The sequence below is a fragment of the Ambystoma mexicanum genome, chromosome 9 (assembly GCF_040938575.1).
Source record: "Ambystoma mexicanum isolate Mex_15411 chromosome 9, UKY_AmexF1_1, whole genome shotgun sequence".
Taxonomy (NCBI): domain Eukaryota; kingdom Metazoa; phylum Chordata; class Amphibia; order Caudata; family Ambystomatidae; genus Ambystoma; species Ambystoma mexicanum.
Genome location: NC_090931.1, coordinates 1,512,874,236 through 1,512,887,289, shown reverse-complemented (window position 1 = coordinate 1,512,887,289; position 13,054 = coordinate 1,512,874,236). Strand labels below are relative to the sequence as shown.

General features: G+C 43.9%; 1 protein-coding gene across 2 annotated transcripts in view; it reads right to left on the bottom strand.

Moving 5' to 3' along the window:
- LOC138489378 (zinc finger protein 345-like) overlaps positions 1-13,054 on the bottom strand; it is a 74,975-nt gene that overhangs the window by 41,041 nt on the left and 20,880 nt on the right. For both annotated transcript variants that reach the window (XM_069617094.1, XM_069617093.1), the window contains exon 2: positions 1,132-1,245. In XM_069617094.1, coding sequence (XP_069473195.1) covers positions 1,132-1,234 — 103 coding nt within the window. In that variant the 5' untranslated portion in view covers positions 1,235-1,245. The remainder of the gene's footprint in view (positions 1-1,131; positions 1,246-13,054) is intronic.

The window sequence follows — 13,054 nt, the reverse complement described above, 5'->3', positions numbered from 1 at the left end:
AATCACCACGTGCACTCCCATCAGTGTCTACTCAATGCCAGCAGATACTGAGGGATCCAATCACCACGTGCACTCCCATCAGAGTCTACTCAATGCTAGAAGACACTGAGGGATCCAATCACCACGTGCACTCCCATCAGAGTCTACTCAATGCCAGCAGATACTGAGGGATGCAATCACCATTTGCACGCCTATCAGAGCCTATTCAAGGCCAGCAGATACTGAGGGATGCAATCACCATGTGCACGCCTATCAGAGCCTACTCAATGCCAGCAGACACTGAGGGATCCAATCACCACGTACACTCCCATCAGAGCCTACTCAATGCCAGCAGACACTGAGGGATCCAATCACCATTTGCACGCCTATCAGAGCCTATTCAAGGCCAGCAGATACTGAGGGATCCAAGCGCCACGTGCACTCCCATCAGAGTCTACTCAATGCCAGCAGATACTGAGGGATCCAATCACCATGTGCACTCCCATCAGAGCCTCAGAGTTTATAACATTGTACAGGTCGATTGTTTGAAGTCATCATGTTAAATGTAACCGTCTCTCAAGCTTGCCATATCCTTTTGCAATTATTTCAAAATGGAGCCGTTTACTATGTCGCACAGGAACGAGTCCAAGTACCAGCAGAGTAACATCTCAAGAGCACACTTGTATCCACTGCAAGCTGAGAAGCAATCACTCTTTCCCCAACGTTAATGAATCCAACAGACGGGGCCCATCTGCAGCACGCAAAGGAGGGATCACTAGTTGACCACAACCAACAGGAATGAACTAACTAACCACAGCGCATCTAACTGCGACCAATAAAACATCAACTCACCACAGCCAACAATGCATCTGACGGACATCAATGATACATTTAAAATTAAAAAACTATTTTTATCCGAGCAGCAACCCATCTTAAAAGACGTGGTTATGAAGTTAAATGAAACAACCAGAGTATTGTGAAAAAGCAAATGCACGGGTGTTGATGTTCTGAGGGTGGCGCCAGTTTAACATAACTTGCGATGAACAATTCTTTGTGTGAAACCATGTACTGGGTATTAGAAACAAGGTTCTCAGGTGCATTAGCATTTATTTTAAATTGCACTACCACAGATATCACCTCGTTACTCCTTACCCGAGTTAAGACAATCATCGCTCCCTCTTCCTTCTGTTTTCTGAGGTTTCTTTGGGTCCAGGTCGTCTTCTCCTTTTAAGCTGCATAACTCCTCTCTATCCATGATCCAGTCACCTGTGGCACAGCGACCAAAACAAACAATAGCACAATCATGAGCTATATTGGAGGCTCTAAAAAGGTCTTTGCCAACATCTGACCAGCCATCAATGAGCTATTCTAAACAAACATGCCTGACGTCACAACCAAACTATGAGAAAACTACTACAAAGGAAAGATCAACGTAACTTGAGATAGGATCGCTAAGTTCTTGGCTGCCCCAACAAATCTGCCACTGAATGGACGTTGCTTTCCAGCATCAACAGAATAACAGATCCAGTCACACAAGAATACAAAGACCTAATCACACAACAATGGCTGAACGGCTGCTCCACACTATTCTGTCAGCAACCCCCACATTCCTCACTGTGTACCGTTCACCCAAAACTTAGTGCCGCCCACCTTAAAAGCAGGACAAGACTTCCGTCTACTACAGAACCGAGTGTTGAGCACATAATGGAAAAACACTGTCAATCAATAGTTAACCGTCCACTCATCACAAAAGCAAAAGTCGCACGATATCAAACCAATTGGGATTTCCACACCCCATCCTATAAGAGACTTGCCTCACAGGCCACAAATTCAGCCTCATGGAACATCAGTGGTTTCTTGGGTAGCCAGAATAAAGGTCATTTAACAATGTTAATACTTCTGAACTCCTTAGCAGTTTTTTACAGTTTTTACCACAATCACACAGTCCTCACTGAATCCCCTCAATGTGTCAAGTTTGCTCACACCCTCCCACAAATAGAGAACTCAGAGTGCAGCACATGCACCCATCTACCACTGCGCCCATACAGTGAACACCAGTTCACTATCCTAGAAAAACACACACATTGGATCCTCACGTACTCTCATCCAAGTACAGTGGCACCTTACAATAAGGTGGGACCTGACACAAGTAGAGCAGACCACCAAAGCATGTCACGCCTTTCAGAAATGATGCAGAAGTAAATGTTCTAATATGTGAGTGGAAAACCCCATCAAGTGATCTTTGCTACAGTGCACCTTTCCCTCAAATCACCCCAATGTTGCACAAGACAACAAGGAAAGAAGACTGGGCGCCATTACTGATCACTGTTAGGGAGAATTCTCATAAATGTGCTAATTCCCTTCACCTTAGAGACCCCCAGCAACTTTGCTGGATTTTGAGGACTGGAAAGAGTGGGGGCCTTTTTCCCACTCATGTATTTTGATGCGTGTTCTACTCTTGTGTTCTTTGATTATGGAGTTTTAGATAACTCCATAGGCATCATCTTTTCATGTGTGTTACACAGCACCTTCAGGACAATGACGCAGGGATTTCTTTTAGACTTCCAAAATGTTTAAATACCTTCTCTGGGATGAACTACTGTTCCCCAGAGAATGTAAAGTGAAATTGACTTTACTAGTCTTTCCAAATTCCTAGACCCAGCACACACTATCTTACAATAGAGTGCTGGGGGGGGGGGTGTTGCAAAGCATCCCTTGTCTAAATACTCATGTAGCAGTCAAATGCTACCCTTTCCTATCGAAATGGCTTGTGGCAGTGGGTTTACAACAAACTTCGATGATTTTTCCCAACCGTGAACACCGGTAGCTAAGAATCGCGGGAGCCATGTTTTTCAAGATGGCGCCCTAAGCCCCTTAGTTTAAACAGGTCCTGGTCTAGTTTTTTTGCCGTTTCTGAGTGTGCAGGAAGTGAGGGAGGTGCCCGAAACTCCCTGTGCTTAGTCTCCTGAGACCCAAATCCACTCTGGTGTGATTAGCTGGCTCAATGTCCGGCAAGGACAGCCACCCTGCTGGTTGAATGACAGCTAGCCTGGAATGAAAGTGAGAAAACTGTTTAAAAGGCGAGTCTCTTGGACTGGAAAGGAGAGTCGACCACTGGAACGAAAGAACCAAAGACGAGCTGGAAGAGGATGGCTGCTGCAACTCCTGAACCGTTGGTTTGCCCAGTGAAGCCCTGCTGCAGGTCCGAATTGCCAAGTTCATCTCGACAGAGAAGCCCCTTCAAGGATCCTTTGAGTTTGTGTGACCAATCAACTCGTGAGCCACCTGGATACCATTCTCGGAGCTGGTTAGGTTTAACCAGGGGGAAGGACACCAGCTTGTGTGCTCGACTACAGCTACTCGAACCGAAGATCTTCCATTTGGCAGCTTGTTCGACCAGTCCCCGTGCAGTGCAGGAGTCCCCTGACGTCCTCCCTCTTGTCCCCATGACTGAGGCTCAAGAACAGTAAGATCAGCAGGAACTGCCAGGAACCAACGTCTTCAGTGGCATCTTTTCTTCATATTAAGGTACTGTGCCAACTCGATTGAGAGAATTTACCACTTGCGGTGTAAGTTTGTGGAACTTTCCCAACTTGCAGGCCTAATCTGCTTGTGACCCAACATATGATTCTTCTTCGTACAAATTACTTCTGAGAACTTTGGCAAAGACTTTACTGTTTACTACAAGAACTGTTCTTTCCTATCCAAGACACTAGCCCATTGACTTTGGCCTACGCCTATTGAACTGAATCGAGTCCTCTAGTGAACTGAAACTATTTGCACTGCCTAAGAAAGTATTTGTGATGTATTCTATTAACTTGTGCCTTTTTACTCCCATTCAAAGTAACTAAAAGGCAATGTTGCTCTTATTTCAGTAGAGCCTAATTTACGCAGAAACTTATTGGTTCAGTACTGAAGTGTGTTTTTGTATAATATTAAGTTGCCTCCTTCTAGTGAATGTTTTCTAAATGATTGTGTAATAAATTAATATGTTTTTTACCAAGAAACGTTGAGTGTAAGTGTCTACTTGAAGTACTGTGATTGTAAGATCTCTGTGTAACATCTTTGTACTGCTCACATCCCCTCTTCAGATACGCCTGGCTGCTCAGCTCGCTACCAAAAACTGTGTAGTACAGACTTATACCAAAGGTTGGTTTTGCTTACACCTGTAGTCCTAATTGTATGTGGTGGTCCCAGAGGGTAATGCATGCTAGTCTGCCTAACAATCACAACCTAGCCCTCCAGGACCAAATAAAAATAAGGTTATACATATCAACCAATTTGTAGTAACCATTCACACTAACGTTCTTAAATCTATTCCAGAAACAAGAAAGGCATCAAAAACGGGGCAGACTGCTGCAACTACATTCCTCAAAATATGGGTTGCATCGATTCTTCTTGAAAGACTATTACAGAAACAAACATATGTAGGTGAGAATAGATCAACAACCGTCAAACCCAAGTCATGCTCTACCATGAGCATTTGGAACATGTGGAGCAGAGATATGATACAACATTTATAACGCACCTATACACAAGTGTTTCAAGGCGTGACGAGGCAAGGGAGAGGGGACAGAGGGAAGACAGACAACGATCATACTAGGCCAAGTGTCATTCAGATCGCGCAGGTGCATGGGAAGGGGAAAGGGGTACAGTGCGGTATATGGGTTAATAGAATAAATAACAGTAGGTAAAGTACGGCCAGCAGGTGGCAAGGGTAAGAGCAGACATCAGGTGTCAAGTGCTGGTAGTGGGAATGAAGAGGTACAGAAACAGTCCCCAAGTGCGAGGGTTGCCAGGAAGGCAGTGCAGGTGTGCAACTGGCGGGGGAGGGGCCTGGGCCCTAGATCAGAGGGTGGCCAGGTGACCGGTGCAGTATCAATATCAGCCAGAAGTCAGCAGGGGAGAGGAGGAGAGAAAGCAGAAGCAAAGAGAAAGGTTTTGAGGTGCTTCCGGAACCGGAGATGATTCTCATCAAGTTTTGGGGAAGCTGGGAGGCTGTTCCAGAGGGAGGCCCCAGCCGAAGAAAGATCTACCACCAACTCGTTGCTTGGAGAAGCGACTAACACTGAGGGAGCTGGAGGCGGATGAGCGAAGAGCTTGAGAAGGAAAGTATTTAGGAAGAGAGAGTTGAAAGTATAGAGGCCCCAGGCCCCAGGCCCCAGAAGGCCTTATGTACAATGCAGAGGGTTTTGAACGTAATCCTCGTAGCCACTGGGAACAGAGACTTCAGTCCTGGAGAGATACAATCCCTGGGCTTGAGGCCAAGGACAGGTTTTGCAGTCCTGTTCTGGATGAGTTGCAGAGGGCAGAGAGTAGAAGCAGGCAGATTTAGAAAGAGGCTGTTGCAGTAGTCAAGTCTAGAGAGAACCAGAGCTCTGGAGACAGAGAACATCTGGTGGAAGGAGAGGAAAGGAAGAATACCTCTGAGAAGGTGCAGATGGTAGTGTGACTTCTTAGAGACATCACAGATGTGGGGAGAGAAGGAGAGTGTGGAGTCGAAGATGACCCCAAGGTTTTTTGCCTCACAGGTGCCAGCAGGAGAAGGGCCAAGAGAGGCCGGCCAGAGAGTGAGAGGAAAGGAGGGGCTGGGTGTGCCGATGAGGAGAATCTTGGTCTTACTGGCATTAAGGCAGAGATCATTGGCAGCACACCACTCCTGGATGGCTGACAGACAGTCAGAGATAAGAGAGGGAGAAGAGGTGGCTGAGGGCAGCCTGAAAATGAGCTAAGTGTCATCCGCATAGCACTGGAAGTTGGGGCAGAGCGCTGCAATGCGGTGGGCAAGAAGTGCCAGGTATACGTTGAACAGCCAGGGACAGAGGTTAGACCCCTGGGGGACTCCACAGGTAGAGATAGAGGAGAGGAAGGACCCAAGTTGAACCTGGGAGGGTCGATCAGAGAGGAAAGAAGTCAGCCACGCCAGGGCCTGCCTGGTGATTCCCAGGTTATCACGGAGACGGTTGAACAGGATGGCATGGTTAACCGTGTCAAAGGCAGAAGAGAGATCAAGTAAGATGAGGACACACGGGGTGTTGGAGAGCAGGTCATCCTGGATATTCAGGAGAGCAATTACGGTGCTTCTGGAAGCTCTGAAGACTGGTGATCATGAAGACAACCAAGAGAAGAGATCACCATGTGTCCAAGTCACACCCTACAATGAGCATTTGGAACATGTGGAGAAGAGATCACCAAGTACCCTGGCATGCCTTACCACGAGCGTCTGGAACATTCACACAATAAACGGCTCCTTCTGGGGTTGACAAGTTCTGCTTAGCTGGGCCTGGCTGTCTCTTTCCTATCTGTTGCTGCTCTGCTCAGGACTCCTCTGCGCTGCACTCCTCCCCTGCTCTGCAGGCCTCAATGCCCTGGCAAGGCTGCTGGTGTTCCTCCTTTCCCTTTTTTGCTTGGGCCTTATATGCATGAAAGAACATGGTTTCCCTGCCTGTGTGTGTTCGTCATATCTGCAATCTGGAACAGTAAAGCCTAGGGCTGAGCAGGTCACTGTGTTCGCTGAACTAGATCTCCTATGTAAACTACTTTAGGTGGGTTTTCGCACCTCTCAGTGAATGCCTTCACTGCACTTTATGGCATTAGTGGAGCTCTGCATCATACATCTGTTAAGAGACATCTCTCTCACTTGTTACTTAGTACTTTGTATGGCATTCCATGGGCCTTAACTGGGTGCATTTAAGTGATGTGTCTGTACGCGAATCCTTATCAGATATAACACTTCCCCTTGTAACGTCCACCAGCTGCTTCACAGATAGCACCTAATGGTGTGAAGTCAACGCTCACACCTACTGGTAGGCAGTTCAATCAGGCAGCTGTCGTTTGTGGTTAGCTCATCTGCAAGAACAGGAAAGCACCACTTCCTGGACCTTGGTGAGCCCAAGAACATTTGTCCAGCAAGTGTTCACATTAACCTTCTGTGCAAAAGTGTACTGTAGAATTGACATTTTTGGGCTATCAATGGCTGCAAGCCGCAGGAAATATGAAAAGCGGTCTTAAATTAGGCTTGTGTTCATGTAATCTCTGCTGATTTATTGTGTACAATCAGAGTATAACCGTGGGGGGGCAGGGGTGTGTGTTGGGAAGACCTTGCGTGCAATGGGTCCGTAGGTGTTGGAGAACCAGGTCTCTGATGAAGAGGATGTCTGGGTTCGTTTTTGGAGACAGATCTAGCATTGATGAGGACGCCTGAGCTCAGGTGAGGGTTCTGTATGAGGTTCAGAATGGAGGTGGCTGGGGGCTACCGAGAATGAAGGCAGGAGAGGAGATTTTATTTATTTATTGCACATTTGTATGGCGCCTATACACAAGTGTGGGAGGTCTGTTTGAGATTGGGGGAGAGGTGGGGTTGAGAAATACTGGAGGAGGTGGGGATAGAGGGTAGGAAGTGGGGAGAGTGAGTTTAGGTGGTAGATGAGAGGAGGGGGAGGTGGAGAAAGATGTGGGCTGGCAGGAGTTGGGTGATGAGGAGAAGAGGGCTTGGACAGGGTTGAGCATGGGGGAGGGATTGGGCAGAGTAATGGGGGGGTGCATGATGATATCCTGGGCAGAGCTGGGGAGAGGACTGAAGGTGCACTTTCATGTGGTGGGTGAGGCGTGTGTGTTTTGGTAGGTGTCTGGGGACCAAAGCGGTGTGAGGGAGCGTAGGATGGGCTGTAGAACATCAGGTATTAACCAGGAAGACCCGCACTGAACTCAGAGAAGGGAAGTTAGATTTAGGGAGGCTGGGGTGGGGGGGGGGTTGTAAGGAAGAAAGGCGTTGAGAGGCCAGAGGTGATGGGCAGAGAGGTAAGGGGGTGCACGTATAGGAATGGGAGGCAGAGTGGTAGGGAAACGTATAAATGTTTTTGGTGTGCCCTCCTGCGGCTCTGATCTGGACAGCATCAGGCATGGTGGAGAGAAGAGTGGCTTTGGGGAAGAGAGCAGAGGAGGAGAAAAAAGTTCAATGTTCACTATAGATGTCAAGATTTAAAGCATGACTAGTACCCAGAGACTGTCTATATGCAATACAAGAACAGTGACTAGAAAAACTGTCTAGATGAAATATGTAAACAGTGCCGAGAAAAATTGTTTAGATGCAATGCAAGAACAGTGCCTGTAACACGGTCTATGTACAGTAGAGAGCAGTGCCTAGAACAACTCTAGTACTAGGTGCAGGTGGTGGGCAGGCAAGTAGAGGTAGAAACTGGAAATCAGAAGGAGGCTACAGCAGCAGGCAAAACAAAAGCAGCAAGGAGAGGGAAAGGAGCGAAAGGGAAAGGAGCGAAAAACAGATGGAAACAGAAACTGCCAACACGCACAAGATGAAAGCAACAAGGCAGAGAACCTCATTGAACACAATTCAGCAGAATGTGTCCTCAGGGTTGAAGGCTGTGACGCTTGTTTGACATGTTGAACCCCCACTCACTGACATAATCATACATGTGTGGGATCAACAATCATGTTCCATAAAAGAAGCATTTTCTAGTCTAAATTACTGTTAACATTAAATGTACCAATTAAAATGTATATGCATCTAGTGTGTTTATGCAACGTCATCCATTGAAGAAAATGCAGTTTATTTATTTATACATAAACCCTTCCACACATTTCATCAAACATTACATCTTCATAAAACGAAGGGAAATAATCATAATCTTTAAACAACACATTTTATATACAAATGACCCCGCCAGATCATAAAAGGTACGTAACAAAGCAGAACATTAAATACAGCTCAAATAACTATACAAGCATTACAGAGATTTATTTTCTTGAATTTCTTCTGTATATAAAAGTCAGCAGCAGAGGACCAATGAATTACCCGAGTAAATAGTGGCCCAAAAAGTGTCTTTCAATTTCACTAATTGTGCTGACAAATTCCACATATCCTCTTTTGTACAAATCCTTTAGCAACATGCAACATGTAAGTATGTGTCTATTAGTTTCAATGTCTTGGTTACACTTCCTGAAGTCTCAATTCCTAATAAAAAAAATCCAGGCACCAATAACTTCAAAGGTATACAAAAAAATAACTTCAAAAAAGGTATACAAAACATTAAGACGCACAGTCCTCCATTAAATACTATTTGATTTAAAACCAAAAGGGGCAGTGCAAACTCTTATACATTACTTATATCTTACTTTCATATAGAGTTTCTGAAATAAACATCCCAGTCCCACAACGTTGCTTTAGGTTTCATTTCTTTAATGGAATAGACCAAATTAACGTAACAATCTTAAAATCAATTAAATGATTAAAGGTCTCCACATCCTGCATCAAATTCCTAAACGTAGTCGGGACGGCAAGGCCCCCCCTTCAGCATACTATTAAATGGAATCCACAAAGTACTGTCATTTAAAGTCCTCAGAAATAAAGTGCGTCCTGCCATTTTCCATAAAGTAATGAATGAAGTCACACACAGTTGAGGTAGGATTGCTACAATTGGGACTGAATTTGGTAGACCCAAGCCAGGACGCCATAGCTTGCATTCAGGCAGAGCAAGCCACTCAAGACCATATAGAGTCCCTGGGAGGCTGCTCCTTCTATACTTGGCATTCCCTCAATAGAGTAGCCTCCATAACATGAAATTAAATATTTAATTATGCCAACTTATTTTTTTTTACATACTTTTGTCATGATGGTCTTAGATAATATGCTCAAGGCGGTTATTAATAGGAATTCCCAAATACATATAGTTCAACAACCTCTATAGTATCAACCTTCCAAATAAAATTATCTGCACATCTCCTCTTAGAGCCAATAAACATTATGTTGGTCTTTTTCAGATGAATTCTTAAATTATGTGCATGTATAAACTGCAGTACACCAGTAAGATTGCGCTTGTCATTATATGTATAGGTGAAGCTCGCAGTGTATTCAAATCATAACTCTGAAATGTTCAATTCTACTGGTGTACAACAATTTATACATGTTCAATTAGTGATAGGCTGGGGCAGAACCTAATGCACAACAGTAACAGCAGCTATCCCAATTAACTCTTGTGAATCCAATAATTTAGTGGAGTTTTATCATAACCCAAGTGCACCAACATTCCTAGACAGCCCCCCCTGCCCCCGGATAGTACTACTTAAATATGTGCATTAGAGTATTCAGACAGCTTAGCCAAGCTGTGCTGTAGACCAATAGCCATTGTATCCATAATAATGGACTCATCGGCATACGAGAGCCAAGTAGGAGGCCAAGGGCCAATTTGAGGGGGGCAATTCTTGCAAAGACTCCAGATTTTCATTTAGATCTGTCACATATAAGTGATACAGAGCAGGGGCCAAAAATGCAGCCCTGCTTTAATCCCGGATTAGTAACAATGGGAAAAGAGAGAAGCCCATCATGATTTAACCTAATCCTTACTGTACAGCTGTATAATGCTGTATATTACAATCATATCCCCACTGTTCCCATTTACTCCATAGAATATCTTGGGAAACGGTGTCAAAAGCACCAGCATAGTCCACATAGCACATATAAAGTTTAGAACCTTTAGCAGCTAATGTTGATCTAATTAAATAAAGAAGGGTCCAGATAGAATTCTCCTTTCCTAAAGCCCGTTTGCTGAGGTTTCAATAGTTCATGTCTCAAGGCCCATTCATTCATTTTTGTTTTTTTTATATTTTAAAATCTTAGAGCTAGAGTCTGTCATAGCTAATAGTCGGTAGTCACTGGCTCAATCTCCTAATCCAGTTTTATAAATAGGGACTAGAATGGATCTCTTCCAACTACTGGTATCCTACCAGAGATGAAAAACATGTAATATACCATGCAATAGAATAGTGCAATATTTAGGAGACCCTTTAATGGTTTCATTAGAAACACTGTCTGGACCTGGTGCTAGTGATTTTCAATTTCAAAATTATTTCCATAATGTCACCACTGGTGAAAGAGTATCAAGAGAGCTCACTCAGAGACCCAGGGATCTCTATATACATTGGTCGCAATCAGGGATTTAGGCAAATTAAAACTAAAGTATAGATTGCTAATGTATTCAGTCTAAGATTTTTCTGAGGTCGGGATAGACTCCTTGTTGTTACTACCAGGGATGTGTTTTTGCACATTTATCGCTGGAACGCATGGCTGTAAAAAGGATTTGTCATTGAGCACTCTGAATAGATGTTTTATGCTATTTCACCCAATTCTTATATTCAATACGCAGATAATGAATGCGTGTCTTTAATTCAAAATCAAAAGTGCATTTCTTAATTCGGCTAATCTTAAAAATGGAAATTGAATCCTATTTGCAATGGCAACATCATAACCCGTTTTATACGTGTTTTTTTTTTAAAGTGCCGACCATTTCTGTGTGCCTATAAACAACTCCAGTACCTTAGCTATCTCCTCAAAAACATCAGTGGTCCATGAAGATAAACCCATCTCGCTAGCATCCATATTAAGAAAAACATGAGTGAGATTTCACACTAGCAAACCAATAAATGGTCCTATTGCAACATAATCTATTACTCTGTAAATTACAACTAATGCTACCCTTTATGTATTGTCTAATCATACTATTTATAGGTTAAGGATACATTTTAAAACAACATAATCACCAAGATCTTTCATAATGGCCTCGTCACCATCATTTAAATCATGCAAGGCAAGTGTAATGCAAACATAATCAGTCATCGATACAAGTAAGTTATTGTGCCACGTACAAATACGAGAGGAAGAGTCACTGGTTAGAAGTATTCAAAAATATATCTATCAAGCACAGCTGACCAACATAATTCAGATTGCCGCATCCTAGGTCCATAACAAAGGCTACTCACCGCAACAGTTAAGCACTGCTTATTTAAACTGCCTACAAAGATATTGTTGTCACGGAAACACAAGCTGCCAACGTATTAGAATTAGATCAAGACAATTCATTATCAAATTAGTTTACGCTCCTCCGCGGAGGAGCATACAAGTATTTGAGACATGGCTGGAGAAATAGTTAGAATAGCGGACAAAACACTAACGTCCTTCAGATGAAGAAAATATTCAATATGTTCACATTCTGCTTGTGTCCCCATAATTAGGCGTCCATATGGCCTACCCATAGATTATTTGTGAATGTAAATCTGTATTATGGAGTAGCCATCAATAGATAGATCTTGAGTCATTTAGGAATTCAAGGCGAAAACAAGAACAATAGGGGAAATGAAGTGGACCATAGACCAATTAAAAACACTATCAGAAACATGGTGTTTGACTAAACCAATGTCCTTAGAAGTTAAATGACAAAGTTGAGGGACATAATGCATCGGTCACATTATCATAAATATTTAAGAAGGGGCTGTCCTAATCTCACACACCATTTCTTATTAAAAACATAGGACACTGGATCGCCAGATCCTTTGTAGTATTATCCATAATATGCTGATTTTGACCCCGTTTAGATTTGGGGTCCTCAGTAGACACAGGAATATCTGCAACAATGGAGTCCTTATAATCATCTAACGCCCCACTAATCACAGCAGAATCCATAGAAATGTCATGCTGCGTTTCAACATAGCTCTGCTGCCTTTTTGAGCCTTTATACCAACGGTCCAATGTTCCAGCGGGTTATTTGCTCACATTCTTAGAAGTAACATCAGTTTTGATTACTGAATCAAACGTATCAGTGTTAGGGAGAATTCTCTCTTTAGGCTGAATTTCCTAACCTAGTGAGTCCCACCAGCAGCTTTGCTGGATTTCTGGAGTTTGTTTTTTCCTCCTGCCAAGAGCGAGCCTCTTTTTCCTCCCACTCTTGGACATGATTAATGGTATTCCTTTGACTGGTAATGTGTTTTATGGGCTATGGGGTCCTTTACTCCATAGGGTCTCATGTGTTTTTCCTATGTGTGTTACAGAGCACCCTCCGTGCAGTAACACAGGGGTGTCATAGTGACACCCCACCATAGACTCCATACCCTGGGACTGACTACTGTCTCCCAGGGCATGTAAAGTCACCATTGGCTTTACTAGTCCCAAATTATTAACAGAAACCAGTACAAACCATCATATTGTGGACGTACTGGTCGGGGCAGTTCAATTGCCCCGGGGTCTGTTAGTCGAGGGGGCACGTCTCCGTCCCCCCTGATCGAG